This window comes from Passer domesticus, unplaced genomic scaffold (assembly GCF_036417665.1).
Source record: "Passer domesticus isolate bPasDom1 unplaced genomic scaffold, bPasDom1.hap1 HAP1_SCAFFOLD_273, whole genome shotgun sequence".
Lineage (NCBI taxonomy): Eukaryota > Metazoa > Chordata > Aves > Passeriformes > Passeridae > Passer > Passer domesticus.
In genome coordinates, this window is record NW_026990052.1 from 1,851 (window position 1) to 16,537 (window position 14,687).

General features: G+C 65.1%; 1 protein-coding gene across 1 annotated transcript in view; it reads right to left on the reverse strand.

Moving 5' to 3' along the window:
• Positions 1–460: 460 nt before the first annotated feature.
• The window catches only part of LOC135292287 (proline-rich protein 12-like), a gene marked incomplete at its 3' end in the record, with an annotated part of 34,845 nt that continues 20,618 nt past the window's right edge, over positions 461–14,687 (reverse strand). Inside the window, 13 exon segments of the mRNA XM_064406493.1 lie at positions 461–556; positions 2,433–2,561; positions 4,525–4,622; positions 4,693–4,818; positions 6,568–6,746; positions 6,748–6,891; positions 7,725–7,855; positions 9,377–9,493; positions 10,336–10,673; positions 12,462–12,689; positions 12,807–13,259; positions 13,313–13,435; positions 13,488–13,992. Of these exon segments, the coding sequence (XP_064262563.1) occupies positions 461–556; positions 2,433–2,561; positions 4,525–4,622; positions 4,693–4,818; positions 6,568–6,746; positions 6,748–6,891; positions 7,725–7,855; positions 9,377–9,493; positions 10,336–10,673; positions 12,462–12,689; positions 12,807–13,259; positions 13,313–13,435; positions 13,488–13,992 (2,667 nt within the window).

The following is a 14,687-nucleotide window of genomic DNA, read 5'->3' on the forward strand; positions in this document are numbered from 1 at the left end:
GTCAGCGGGGTGGGGAATGGTCAGTGGGACAGGGAATGGTCAGCGGGGTGGGGAATGGTCAGTGGGGTGGGGAATGGTCAGTGGGACAGGGAATGGTCAGGGGGACAGGGAATGGTCAGCGGGACAGGGAATGGTCAGCAGGGTGGGGAATGGTCAGCGGGACAGGGAATGGTCAGCAGGGTGGGGAATGGTCAGGGGGGACACGGAGTGGTCACTTGGACAGGGAATGGCCAGCGGGGTGACCCGCGGGAGGGGACAGAGAGGTGATGTGGGGGATCAGAAGAGCAATGCAGGGGGACAGACGGGTGGCTCAGGTGACAGGGGGTGTCCCAGGGGGTGTCCCAGGTGTCCCCAAGGTGCCCACCAGGTGCCCCCCAGGTGTCCCAGGTGCCCCCCAGGTGCCCCCCAGGTGCCCCCCAGGTGCCCCCCAGGTGTCCCAGGTGCCCCCCAGGTGCCTCACCTCGTCCTTGCAGCGCAGGAAGGTGTGGTACTTGTAGTGGTGCAGCGAGTGGTACAGCGTGTACAGGAACGACTTCTCCACCTCCACCTTGAACTCCTGCGCGACACCCGGCCTCAGGGACCCCCCGGGACCCCCTCACACACCGGGGACCCCCCAGGGCACCCACACACACCGGGGACCCCCCCCGGGGCACCCACACACACCGGGGACCCCCCCGGGACCCCCACACACACCAGGGACCCCCCCGGGACCCCCACACACACCAGGGACCCCCCCCGGGGCACCCCACACACACCAGGGACCCCCCCGGGACCCCCACACACACCAGGGACCCCCCCCCGGGGCACCCAGACACAGCTGGGACCCCCCCCCGGCACCCCCAGACCCACTGGGGACCCCCCAGGACCCCCACACACACCAGGGACACCCCCCGTGACCCCCCCAATCACCGGGGACCCCCGGGACCCCCAGACACAGCTGGGACCCCCCCAAACATACCTGTGGATCCTCTGGGACCTCCCAAACCCACCTGAGACACCCCCGGCACCCCCAGACCTACCTGGGACCCCCTGGCACCTCCAGACACACCTGGGACCCCCCAAACATACCTGGAGATCCTCTGGGACTCCCAAACCCACCAGAGACCCCCCCCGGGACCCCCAGACACACCTGGGATCCCCCGGCACCCCCAGACCCAGCTGGGACCACCCTGGGACCCCCAGACACACCTGAGCTCCCCCAAACCCACCTGGGGATCCCCCAAACCCACCTGAGACCCCCACAAATCACCTGAGACCCACCCCCAGGACCCCCAAACTCACCTGAGAGCCCCCCCAAAAACCCGCCTTTGACCCCTTTGAGACCCCCAAGATCATCAGGGACCCCCAAAACCTACCTGTGATTCCTCTGGTGTCCCCCCAAACCCACGTGGGACCCCTCAGGGACCCCCAAACCCCACCCAGGATGCCCCAATCCCCCTGTGCCCCCCAAACCCAGTACCTGGGGCTTGCCCATACCCCTCTTGACCTTGCTGAGCGTTTTGGGTCGCAGGGGTCCCCCCAATCCCCCCATGACCCCCGTGACCCCTCAGGGACCCCCCAATCCCGTACCTGTGGTTTGCCCACGCTCCTCTTGACCTTGCTGAGCGTTTTGGGTTTTGGGGTCCCCCCAAATCCCCCCTGTGCCCCCCAATCCCTGTACCTGGGGCTTGCCCATGCTCCACCTTGCTGAGCGTTTTGGGTTCTGAAGACCCCCCAAACCCCCCAGGGACCCCCCTGTGCCCCCAAATCCCGTACCTGTGGTTTCCCCACGCTCCTCTTGACCTTGCTGAGTGTTTTGGGGTCCCCCCAAACCCCCCTGTGCCCCCCAATCCCCCCAGGACCCCTCAGGGACCCCCCAAACCCCACCTGGGACCCCCCAGGACCCCCGTGACCCCGTACCTGTGGTTTCCCCACGCTCCTCTTGACCTTGCTGAGCGTTTTGGGTTGTAGGGGTCCCCCCAAACCCCCCTGTGCCCCCCAATCCTCCCAGGACCCCCGTGACCCTGTACCTGTGGCTTGCCCACGCTCCTCTTGACCTTGCTGAGCGTTTTGCGGTTGTAGGGGTCCCCCCAAACCCCCCTGTGCCCCCCAATCCCCCCAGGACCCCCTGTGACCCCCCAGGACCCCCGTGACCCCGTACCTGTGGCTTGCCCACGCTCCTCTTGACCTTGCTGAGCGTTTTGCGGTTGTAGGGGTCCCCCCAAACCCCCCTGTGCCCCCCAATCCCCCCTGTGCCCCCCAGTCCCGTACCTGGGGTTTGCCCACGCTCCTCTTGACCTTGCTGAGCGTTTTGCGGTTGTAGGGGTCCCCCCAATCCCCCCTGTGCCCCCCAACCCCGTACCTGGGGCTTCCCCACGCTCCTCTTGACCTTGCTGAGCGTTTTGCGGTTGTAGGGGTCCCCCCAATCCCCCCTGTGCCCCCCAACCCCGTACCTGGGGCTTCCCCACGCTCCTCTTGACCTTGCTGAGCGTTTTGCGGTTGTAGGGGTCCCCCCCCGGGCGCAGGCGCACCAGGGACTCGCCGGGCTCGGCGTGCAGCTGCGGGAACGTGTGCAGGGCCTCCTGCCACAGGTGGGCACGGGTGAGCACCCGAGGGGACAGGTGAACAAAAAGATCACCACAGGTGGGCACAGGTGAGCACCCGAGGGGACAGGTGAGCACCCGAGGGGACAGGTGAGGGGGCAGGGGAGCACAGGAGTCACCACAGGTGAGCACGGGTGAGCACGGGAGGGGACAGGTGGGGACAGGGGAGGGGACAGGTGAACAAAGAGATCACCACAGGGGAGCACAGGTGGGCACAGGTGAGCACAGGTGGGCACAGGTGAGCATGGGTGGGCACAGGTGAGCACGGGAGGGGACAGGTGAGCATGGGTGGGCACAGGTGAGCATGGGTGGGCACAGGTGAGCACGGGAGGGGACAGGTGGGGACAGGGGAGGGGACAGGTGAACAAAGAGATCACCACAGGGGAGCACAGGTGGGCACAGGTGAGCACAGGTGGGCACAGGTGAGCATGGGTGGGCACAGGTGAGCACGGGAGGGGACAGGTGAGCACGGGAGTCACCACAGGTGGGCACGGGTGAGCACGGGAGGGGACAGGTGGGGACAGGGGAGTACGGGAGGGGACAGGTGAGGGGACAGAGGAGCACAGGAGTAACCACAGGTGAGCACGGGTGAGCACGGGAGGGGACAGGTGAGGGGACAGGGGAGCACGGGTGAGCGCAGGTGAGCACGGGAGGGGACAGGGGAGCACAGGTGAGCACGGGAGGGGACAGGTGGGGACAGGTGAGCACGGGAGTCACCACAGGTGAGCACAGGTGAGCATGGGTGAGCACAGGGGTCACCCTGGGGTCACCACTGTCCCCTGAGCTGCACAGGTCACCCCCAACCCCACAGACCCCACTGATGTGACTGCCCTGGAGCCACAGATCCTGCCAGGGTCCCCCCAGACCCCACAGATCCCCCCCAGGACCTCCCCCAGGAGCCCTCCAGAACCCCCCCAGCCCCACCCCGATCCCCTCCCAGGACCCCCCAAGCCCCTCAGATCCCCCCCAGGACCCCCCCAGATCCCCTCCCAAGACCCCTCAAACCCCTCTGATCCCTCCCAGGACCCCCCAAACCCCTCAGATCCCCTCCCAGGACCCCCAAACCCCTCAGACCCCCTCCCAGGACCCCCAAACCCCTCAGACCCCCTCCCAGGACCCCCAAACCCCTCTGATCCCTCCCAGGACCCCCCAAGCCCCTCAGATCCCCCCCAGGACCCCCCCAGATCCCCTCCCAGGACCCCCAAACCCCTCAGACCCCCTCCCAAGACCCCTCAAACCCCTCTGATCCCTCCCAGGACCCCCCAAGCCCCTCAGATCCCCCCCAGGACCCCCCCAGATCCCCTCCCAGGACCCCCAAACCCCTCAGACCCCCTCCCAGGACCCCCAAGCCCCTCAGATCCCTCCCAGGACCCCCTCAGACCCCCTCCCAGGACCCCCAAACCCCTCAGACCCCCTCCCAGGACCCCCCAAGCCCCTCAGATCCCCCCCAGGACCCCCCCAGATCCCCTCCTAGGACCCCCCAAGCCCCTCAGATCCCCCCCAGGACCCCCTCAGATCCCCTCCCAGGACCCCCCAAGCCCCTCAGATCCCTCCCAGGACCCCCTCAAACCCCTCTGATCCCTCCCAGGACCCCCCAAGCCCCTCAGATCCCCCCCAGGACCCCCCCAGATCCCCTCCCAGGACCCCCAAACCCCTCAGACCCCCTCCCAAGACCCCTCAAACCCCTCTGATCCCTCCCAGGACCCCCCAAACCCCTCAGATCCCCCCCAGGACCCCCCCAGATCCCCTCCCAGGACCCCCAAACCCCTCTGATCCCTCCCAGGACCCCCAAACCCCTCTGATCCCTCCCAGGACCCCCCAGGACCCCCTCAGATCCCCCCCAGGACCCCCCCAGATCCCCTCCCAGGACCCCCAAGCCCCTCAGATCCCCTCCCAGGAACCCCCCAAATCCTTTCCAGGACCCCCCAGGCCCCGTGCCCACCTGCAGGCTGGGGTTCAGCGTCACCCTCTTCAGCACCTTCTTCTTGTGGTCATTGAGGATGCCGTCGATTTTCCGCATGGGGGGCAGGTACAGCTCATCTGGGGGAGGCAGGGGGGGTCAGGGGGGGCCGGGGCGGTTCGGGGGGTCCCGGGGGGGGGCGGGGCTCACCGTTGGTGTCCTCCAGGGCCTGGATCATGTCGGGGTCCAGGGCGGTGCTGACCAGCATCTCCACGTAGCTGCGGTACATCTCCTTCATGGCGCGCGTGTTCAGCACCCGCCCGGGCGGGGCCCGCTCTGCGCGGCACCGCCCCGTCAGGGGAGGGGCCTGGGACACGCCCACCCCCCCAAAAAGGGGGGGAAACCCCGCCCATAACTCAGGGACACGCCCACCCCAAAACCGGGAAAACCCCGCCCGCAACTCAGAGACACGCCCACCCCAAAAACGAGGAGGGAAACCCCACCCATAACTTGGAGACACGCCCACCCCGGAAAATGGGGGGAAATCCCGCCCACAACTCGGAGACACGCCCACATCCAAAAAATGGGGCAAAACCCCACCCACAACTTGGAGACATGCCCTCATTACAAAGGGGCACTGGCCCTTTAAGGGGAGGGGCCCGGGGACACGCCCACCCCCAAGGAACGGGGAAACCCCGCCCACAAATTGGAGACACGCCCTCATTATAAAGGCGCGTGGGCTCTTTAAGGGGAGGGGCTTAGGGACACGCCCACCACCGAAAAATGGAGGAAGCCCCGCCCACAACTCAGAGACATGCCCTCGTTATAAAGGAGTGTGGGCCCTTTAAGGGGAGGGGCTCAGGGACACGCCCACCCGCAGGAACGGGGAAACCCCGCCCACAGCTCAGAGACACACCCCATTATAAAGGAGCACTGGCCCTTTAAGGGGAGGGGCTCAGGGACACACCCAGCCCCCAAAAACGGGGAAACCCCGCCCACAACTCAGGGACACGCCCACCCCCAAAAATGGGGGAAACCCCGCCCACAACTCAGGGACACGCCCCCGTTATAAAGGAGCACTGGCCCTTTAAGGGGAGGGGCTCAGGGACACGCCCACCCCCCAAAACAGGGTAAAACCCCGCCCACAACTTGGAGACACGCCCCGGTTCCCGGGTCCCCCCATAGTTTCAGGGTCCCCCCCAGCTTTGGGGTCTTCCCCATTTCCGGGGTCTCCCCCAGTCCCGTAACCCCCCAGTCCCGATGTCCCCCCAGTTTCGGGGTCCCCCCCCCAGTTTCAGGGTCCCCCCCCGGTTTCGGGCTCCCCCCAATTTCAGGGTTCCCCCCATAGTTTTGGGGTTCCCCCCATAGTTTCAGGGTCCCCCGCAGTTCTGGGGTGCTCCCCCCACAGTTCTGGGCTTCCCCCAGTTCTGGGGTTCCCCCCATAGTTTCAGGGTCCCCCCCAGCTTTGGGGTATTCCCCATTTCTGGGGTCCCCCCCCAGTCCCGAGTCCCCCCCAGTCCCGATGTCCCCCCATAGTTTCGGGGTCCCCCCAGTCCTGTTTCCCTCCCAGTCCCGTGTCCCCCCCAGTCCCAGGTCCCCCCCAGTCCCGATGTCCCCCCATAGTTTCAGGGTCCCCCCCGGTTTCGGGCTCCCCCCACCAGTCTCGGGGTCCACCCCCGGTTTTGGGGTCCCCCCCGTTTCCGGGGTCCCCCCCCACAGTTTCGGGCTCCCCCAGTCCCGTGTCCCCCCAGTTCCAGGGTCCCCCCCCCGGTTTCAGGCTCCCCCCAGTTTTGGGGTCCCCCCCAGTTTCGGGCTCCCCCCAGTTTCAGGGTCCCCTCCCCCATAGTTTCGGGCTCCCCCCCCAGTTTCGGGGTCCCCCCCAGTCCCGATGCCCCCCCATAGTTTCAGGGTCCCCCCCAGTTTCGGGGTCCCCCTCAGTCCCGTGTCCCCCCAGTTTCGGGGTCCCCCCCCATAGTTTTGGGGTCCCCCCCAGTTTCGGGGTCCCCCTCAGTCCTGTGTCCCCCCAGTTTTGGGGTCCCCCTCCATTTCTGGGGTCCCCCCCAGTTTCGGGGTCCCCCGTCTCACCCTCCTCGCTCGGGGGGTCGGCGCTGGACTCCGACTCCGACGTGCTCGCCGCCTCCTTCAGCCACTTTTTCCTCTTCTTGGGGGGCGGCTCCGCCTTCACCTTGGGGGGCTTGGCCTTGCTTTTGGGGGGGCCGGGGGGGGCCCGGGGGGGCCCCGCGGCCGGCGCGGGGGGGGGGCGGGGCGGGCTCGCTCCGGGGCGGCTTCTCGGCCCTTTGGGGCTTCTCGGGTCTGGGGGCTCTCTCGGGTTTTGGGGGCTTCTCGGGGGGCTCGGCTCTGGGGGGCGGAGGGGGCTTGGGGGCGCTGGGCTTGGGGTGGTTCTGTCTCCTGGGGAGGGAAGGGAGGGGTTACAGGGGAGTGGGCAGGTGAGCCCGCAGGTGAGCCCAGGTGTGCCCCCAAACTGCCCCCAGGTGTGCCCAGGTGAGCCCAGGTGTGGCCGTGTGTGTCCCCAAAGTGCCCCCAAGTGTGCCCAGGTGAGCCCAAAGTGCCCCCAGGTGTGCCCAGGTGTGGCCAGGTGAGCCCACAGGTGTCCCCAAAGTGCCCCCAGGTGACCCCAGGTGTGCTCAGGTGTGGCCAGGTGAGCCCAGGTGTGGCCGTGTGCCCCCAAAGTGCCCCCAAGTGTGCCCAGGTGCCTCCAGGTGTGCCCAGATGTGTCCCAGGGGTCCCCAATGTGCCCCCAGATGTCCCTAGGTGTGTCCCCAGGTGTCCCCAGCTGCCCCCAGCTGTCACCAGGTGCCACTCAGCTGTCCCCAGGTATGCCCAGGTGCCCCAGGTGTGACCCCAGGTGCCCCAGGAGTGTGCCCAGGTGTTCCTCAGATGTCCCCAGCTGTCCCAAGTGTGTCCCAGGTGTGTCCCAGCTGTGTCCCCATGTCCCCAGGTGTGTCCCCGTGTCCCCAGGTGTGCCCAGGTGTGCCCCAGGTGTGTCCCCATGTCCCAGGTGTGCCCAGGTGTGTCCCCAGGTGTGCCCAGGTGTGTCCCCAGGTGTGCCCAGGTGTGTCCCCATGTCCCAGGTGTCCCCAGGTGTCCCCAGGTGTGCCCAGGTGTGTCCCAGGTGTGTCCCCATGTCCCAGGTGTGCCCAGGTGTGTCCCAGGTGTGCCCAGGTGTCCCCAGGTGTGCCCAGGTGTCCCCAGGTGTGCCCAGGTGTGCCCAGGTGTGTCACCTGAGGGCGAGCGGGCGGTGCCAGGGTTTCCTGGAGCACACCCTCACGTAATCCTTCTTGTTGACGTTCTCCAGGAACTTCACGTAGAGCCGCTGGTACCGGTGCTTGGCGTCCCCGAAATAGCCCAGGTACTGCGGGGGGGGGTACAAATGGGGTCAGGGGCACCCCAAAACCTCTGCACCCCAAAAACCATCCCAAATCTGCCCCAAAATCCAAAAAAAAACCCCAAAAATCCACCCCAAAACCATCCCAGGGACCCTCAGGTTTTGGTGCTTGGCGTCCCCAAAACAGCCCAGGGACTGCGGGGGGGGCACAAGGGGGGGTCAGGGGCACCCCAAAACCTGCACACCCCAAAATACCCAAAAATCCGCCCCAAAATCCAAAAAAAAACCCCCAAAAATCCACCCAAAAATACCTAAAAATATCCAAAAATCCACCCCAAAACCATCCCAGGGACCCCCAGGCTTTGGTGCTTGGCGTCCCCAAAACAGCCCAGGGACTGCGGGGGGGGGCACAAAGGGGGATCAGGGGCACCCCAAAACCTCTGCACCCCAAAAATACCCAAAAATCCGCCCCAAAATCCGCTCAAAATCCAAAAAAATCCACCCAAAAATACCTAAAAATATCCAAAAATCCACCCCAAAACCATCCCAGGGACACCAGGTTTGGGGTTTTGGTGCTTGGCGTCCCCAAAATAGCCCAGGGACTGCGGGGGGGGGCACAAGGGGGGGTCAGGGGCACCCCAAAACCTGCACACCCCAAAAACCATCCCAAATCTGCCCCAAAATCCAAAAAACCCCAAAAATCCACCCAAAAATACCTAAAAATATCCAAAAATCCACCCCAAAACCATCCCAGGGACACCAGGTTTGGGGTTTTGGTGCTTGGCGTCCCCAAAATAGCCCAGGGACTGCGGGGGGCACAAGGGGGGGTCAGGGGCACCCCAAAACCTCTGCACCCCAAAACCTCTGCACCCCAAACCCACCCCAAAATAAAAAAAAAAAAAAAAACAAACCAAAAATCCACCCCAAAACCATCCCAGTGTTTTTGAGGTCCCTGGGGGTGTTTTTGGGGTTCTCTGTTTTTGGGGATCCCCAGGTATTTTTTGGGGTCCCTGGGTGTGTTTTTGGGTTCCTCTGGTATATTTTGGGGATCCCCAGCTGTTTTTGGGGTCCCCGGCCTGTTTTTGGGGTCCCCGGGGCTGTTTTTGGGGTGCCCGGGGCTGTTTTTGGGGTCCCCAGGGCTGTTTTTGGGGTCCCCAGGGCTGTTTTTGGTGTCCCTGGGGCTGTTTGTGAGGTCCCTGGGTTTGTTTTTGGGGTCCCCGGGCTGTTTTTGGGGTCCCCGGTGCAGCTTTTGGGGTCCCCGGGGCTGTTTTTGGGGTCCCTGGAGGTGTTTTTTGGGTCCCCGGGCTGTTTTTGGGGTCCCTGGGGCTGTTTTTGGGGTACCCGGGGCTGTTTTTGGGGTCCCCGGGCTGTTTCTGGGGTCCCCGGGGCTGTTTTTGGGGTCCCCGGGTGTTTTTGGGGTCCCTGGGGTGTTTTTGGGATCCCTGGGGCTGTTTTTGGGGTCCCCAGGGTGTTTTTGGGGTCCCTGGGCTGTTTTTGGGGTCCCCAGGCTGTTTTTGGGGTCCCCGGGTGTTTTTGGGGCGCACTCACGTTGCTGGTGGCGCAGAACTGCCGCTGCCCGTCCTTGATCTCGGGGGTGAATTTCTGCAGCAGCGCCTTCTGCACCCGCCAGATGGGGGGCGGCTCCCGGCCCGTCTGCAGCGCCAGCTGGGGACATTTGGGGGGTCAGCACCCCAAAAACCCACCCCAAATCCATCCTAAATCCACCCCAAATCCATCCCAAATCACCCAGAGCCATCCAGAGTCATCCAGAGTCACAGAAACCCCAAAAACCCCAAAAAGTCCCCCAAAAGCGGTGGCTCCCAGCCCGTCTGCAGTGCTGGGGGGGGATTGGGGGGTCAGCACCCCAAAAACCGACCCTAAATCCATCCTAAATCCACCCCAAATCCATCCCAAATCACCCAGAGCCATCCACAGTCACAGGAACCCCAAAAACCCCAAAAAATCCCCCAAAAGCGGCGGCTCCCGGCCCGTCTGCAGCGCCAGCTGGGGACATTTGGGGGGTCAGCACCCCAAAAACCGACCCTAAACCCACCCCAAATCCATCCCAAACCCATCCTAAATCCATCCTAAATCCACCCCAAATCACCCAGAGCCATCCAGAGCCCCAGGAATGCCAAAAAGCTCCCGGATTCTGCCCCAAATCCCAGTTAAACACCAGTGCAGTCCCAGTTAAACTCCAGCTTGATCCCAGTTCTTTGAGTGAAGTCTCTCCCAGTCTGTCCCAGTCCCTCGGGGTCAGTCCCAGCCCCATCCCAGTTTATCCCAGTATACCCCAGTCCCCCCAGTCTCACCCGGAGGGCGGGGATGTCCTCCACGCGCACCACGAACTCGTCCCTCTCCCTGAAGATGCCCTCTCCCCGTGCCCCGGTGTAACTCTGTCCATCCCAATCCCATCCCAGTCCATCCCAGTCCCTCGGGGTCAGTCCCAGTCCCATCCCAGCCCCATCCCAGTTTATCCCAGTATACCCCAGTTCCCCCAGTCTCACCCGGAGGGCGGGGATGTCCTCCACGCGCACCACGAACTCGTCCCTCTCCCTGAAGATGCCCTCCCCGCCGCTCTCCTCCTCGTCGCTGGTGTCCCCGCACACGGCGGCCGTGCCCTGCTTCTGCGCCAGGTGCAGCGCCCGCGCGTCCGGCGCCTCGGGGGGCTCCGGGGACCCCCGCGGGGGGCTCGGGGACCCCCCGGGGCCCGCCCCGCCCCCGCCCGGCCCCGCGGGGGGGCTCGGGGGGGCGGCCGCGGGGGGGGGAGGGGCGGGCTCGGGCTGGGGGGGCTCCGGGGGGGCGGGGGGAGGGGGCGGGGGGGGCTCCTCCGGCGGGGGGGCGGCTGCGGGGGGAGAACATGCAGTTAGGGGGGGCAAGGGTCCTGGCAGGGGAATGGGGGGCCCCAAAATGGTCCTGGAAGGGGAATGGGGAGCCCTGGCAGGTCCTGGAAGGGGAATGGGGAGCCCTGGCAGGTCCTGGAAGGGGAATGGGGAGCACTAAAATGGTCTTGGAAGGGGAATGGGGGGCCCTAAAATGGTCCTGGAAGGGGAATGGGGACACCAGCAGGTCCTGGAAGGGGAATGGGGAGCCCTGGCAGGTCCTGGAAGGGGAATGGGGACACCAGCAGGTCCTGGAAGGGGAATGGGGAGCCCTGGCAGGTCCTGGAAGGGGAATGGGGAGCACTAAAATGGTCTTGGAAGGGGAATGGGGGGCCCTAAAATGGTCCTGGAAGGGGAATGGGGACACCAGCAGGTCCTGGAAGGGGAATGGGGAGCCCTGGCAGGTCCTGGAAGGGGAATGGGGAGCCCTGGCAGGTCCTGGAAGGGGAATAGGGAGCCCTGGCAGGTCCTGGAAGGGGAATGGGGAGCCCTGGCAGGTCCTGGAAGGGGAATAGGGAGCCCTGGCAGGTCCTGGAAGGGGAATAGGGAGCCCTGATGGGTCCTGGAAGGGGAATGGGGAGCCCTGGCAGGTCCTGGAAGGGGAATAGGGAGCCCTGGCAGGTCCTGGAAGGGGAATAGGGAGCCCTGGCAGGTCCTGGAAGGGGAATAGGGAGCCCTGATGGGTCCTGGAAGGGGAATGGGGAGCCCTGGCAGGTCCCTATGAACCCCTGGAATGTCCTCAGGAATCCCTGACAGGTCCTGGCAGGTCCCTATGAACCCCTGGAATGTCCTCAGGAACCTCATGGAAGGTCCTGGCAGGTCCCTATGAAGCCCTGGAAGGTCCCCATGAAGCTCTGGAAGGTCCTGGCAGGTCCCTATGAACCCCTGGAATGTCCTCAGGAACCTCATGGAAGGTCCTGGCAGATCCCTATGCAGCCCTGGAAGCTCCCTATGAACCCACGACAGGTCCTGGCAGGTCCCTGTGAACACCTGGAAGCTCCCTATGAACCCACGACAGGTCCTGGCAGGTCCCTGTGAACACCTGGAATGTTTTCAGCAACCCCACGGAAGGTCCTGGCAGGTCCCCATGTAACCCCGGAAGCTCCATATGAACCCTGGCAGGTCCTGGCAGGTCCCTATGAACCCCTGGCAGGTCCCTATGAAGCCCTAGAAGGTCCTGGAAGGTCTCTATGCACCCCTGGCAGGTCCTGGCAGGTCCCTATGGACCCGTGGCAGGTCCTAGCAGGTTGGTATCTCTCACCTTGCGGCTTGGGGGGCTCGTCCAGGGTGGAGCTGATGCTGCTCTGCAGGTCCTGGCAGCTCCCTAGGAACCCCTGGGGGATCTCTAGGAACCCCTGGGTACCCTCTATGACCCCCGGGCAGTTCCCTACAGGTCCTGGCAGGTCGGTATCTCTCACCTTGCGGCTCGGGGGGCTCGTCCAGCGCCGAGATGGCCGAGCTGATGCTGCTCTGCAGGTCCTGGCAGCTCTCTATGACCCCCTGGGTACTCTGTATGACCCCCTGTGCACCCCTGGCAGGTCCTGGCAGGTCAGTACGGGTCTCACCTTGCGGCTCGGGGGGCTCCCTGCGCTCGGGGGGCTTGTCCAGGATGGGGCTGATGCTGCTCTGCAGGTCCTGGCAGCTCTCTATGACCCCCTGGATGCTCTCTATGACCCCCTGGGTGCTCTCTATGAACCCCTGGGTGCTCTCTATCACCCTCCCCCAGGTCCTGGCAGGTCGGTATCTCTCACCTTGCGGCTCGGGGGGCTCCCTGCGCTCGGGGGGCTCGTCCAGCGCCGAGATGGCCGAGCTGATGCTGCTCTGCAGGTCCTGGCAGCTCCCTATGACCCCCTGGGTACCCTCTATGACCCCCGGGCAGTTCCCTACAGGTCCTGGCAGGTCGGTATCTCTCACCTTGCGGCTCGGGGGGCTCCCTGCGCTCGGGGGGCTCGTCCAGCGCCGAGATGGCCGAGCTGATGCTGCTCTGCAGGTCCTGGCAGCTATCTATGACCCCTGGATGCTCTCTATGAACCCCTGGGTACCCTCTATGAACCCCTGGCAGCTCCCCCAGGTCCTGGCAGGTCGGTATCTCTCACCTTGCGGCTCGGGGGGCTCCCTGCACTCGGGGGGCTCGTCCAGGATGGGGCTGATGCTGCTCTGCAGGTCCTGGCAGCTATCTATGACCCCCTGGGTACTCTGTATGACCCCCTGTGCACCCCTGGCAGGTCCTGGCAGGTCAGTATGGGTCTCACCTTGCGGCTCGGGGGGCTCCCTGCGCTCGGGGGGCTCGTCCAGGATGGGGCTGATGCTGCTCTGCAGGTCCTGGCAGCTCTCTATGACCCCCTGGATGCTCTCTATGAATCCCTGGGTGCTCTCTATCACCCTCCCCCAGGTCCTGGCAGGTCGGTATCTCTCACCTTGCGGCTCGGGGGGCTCCCTGCACTCGGGGGGCTCGTCCAGCGCCGAGATGGCCGAGCTGATGCTGCTCTGCAGGTCCTGGCAGCTCCCTAGCAGCCCCTGGATGCTCTCTATGAACACCTGAGTACCCTCTATGACCCCCGGGCAGCTCCCCCAGGTCCTGGCAGGTCGGTACAGGTCTCACCTTGCGGCTCGGGGGGCTCCCTGCGCTCGGGGGGCTCGTCCAGGATGGGGCTGATGCTGCTCTGCAGGTCCTGGCAGCTCTCTAAGACCCCCTGGATGCTCTCTATGACCCCCTGGGTACCCTCTATGACCCCCGGGCAGTTCCCTACAGGTCCTGGCAGGTCGGTATCTCTCACCTTGCGGCTCGGGGGGCTCCCTGCGCTCGGGGGGCTCGTCCAGCGCCGAGATGGCCGAGCTGATGCTCTTCTGCAGGTCCTGGTTCTTGCTGACCGAGTCCTCCTCGTCGCTGGAGAAGGAGGGCAGCGTCTCCAGGTTCCTCTTGAGCTCCTCGTCCAGGCGCTTGCAGGGCGAGGGGCACGCCATGACCAGCCCCTCGCCCTCGCCGCCCTCCAGGGGCCCCCCCAGGGGGAAGCCGGGGGGCGGCCCCAGCTTGGGGGGCTTGGAGGGGCTGGGGGGCAGCGGCTGCCGCTTGCCCGCCTTCAGGAAGTCCAGGAAGGAGGCCATGAAGCCCGACTTGACCTCGGGGGGCTTCTCCTCGGCCTCGCGCGCCTTCGGCTTCCCGCGGCCGGGCGCCGGCTCCGGCGGCGGCTCCGGGACCCCCGGGAACGGCGCTGGGGCGTGGGGGGCGCCGCCGGGGCCGGGGGCGGCCGAGGGGTCTGCTTTGGACACAGCCAGCTTGATCTGGGGAGAGAGAACTGGTTATACTGGGTTGTACTGGGACACCCTGATCCATCCCTGAGCCCTAACAGACACGGCCAGCTTGATCTGGGGAGAGAGGGGGAACTGGTTATACTGGGTTGTACTGGGTTGTACTGGGAGACAGTGACCCATCCCAATCCCCACAGACACGGCCAGCTTGATCTGGGGGGAGAGAGGGGGAACTGGTTATACTGGGTTGTACTGGGACACCCTGAGCCCCCAACCATCATCACCCACAGACACAGCCAGTTTGATCTGGGGAGAGAGGGGGAACTGGTTATACTGGGTTGTACTGGGAGACATTGACCCATCCCAATCCCCACAGACACGGCCAGCTTGATCTGGGGGGAGAGAGGGGGAACTGGGTTATACTGGGTTGTACTGGGAGACAGTGACCCATCCCTGAGCCCTAACAGACACAGCCAGCTTGATCTGGGGAGAGAGAACTGGTTATACTGGGTTGTACTGGGTTGTACTGGGTTGTACTGGGAGACAGTGACCCATCCCTGAGCCCTAACAGACACGGCCAGCTTGATCTGGGGGGAGAGGGGGGGAACTGGTTATACTGGGTTATACTGGGAGACAGTGACCCATCCCAATCCCCACAGACACGGCCAGCTTGATCTGGGGAGAGAGAGGGGGGACTGGTTATACTGGGTTGTACTGGGACACCCTGA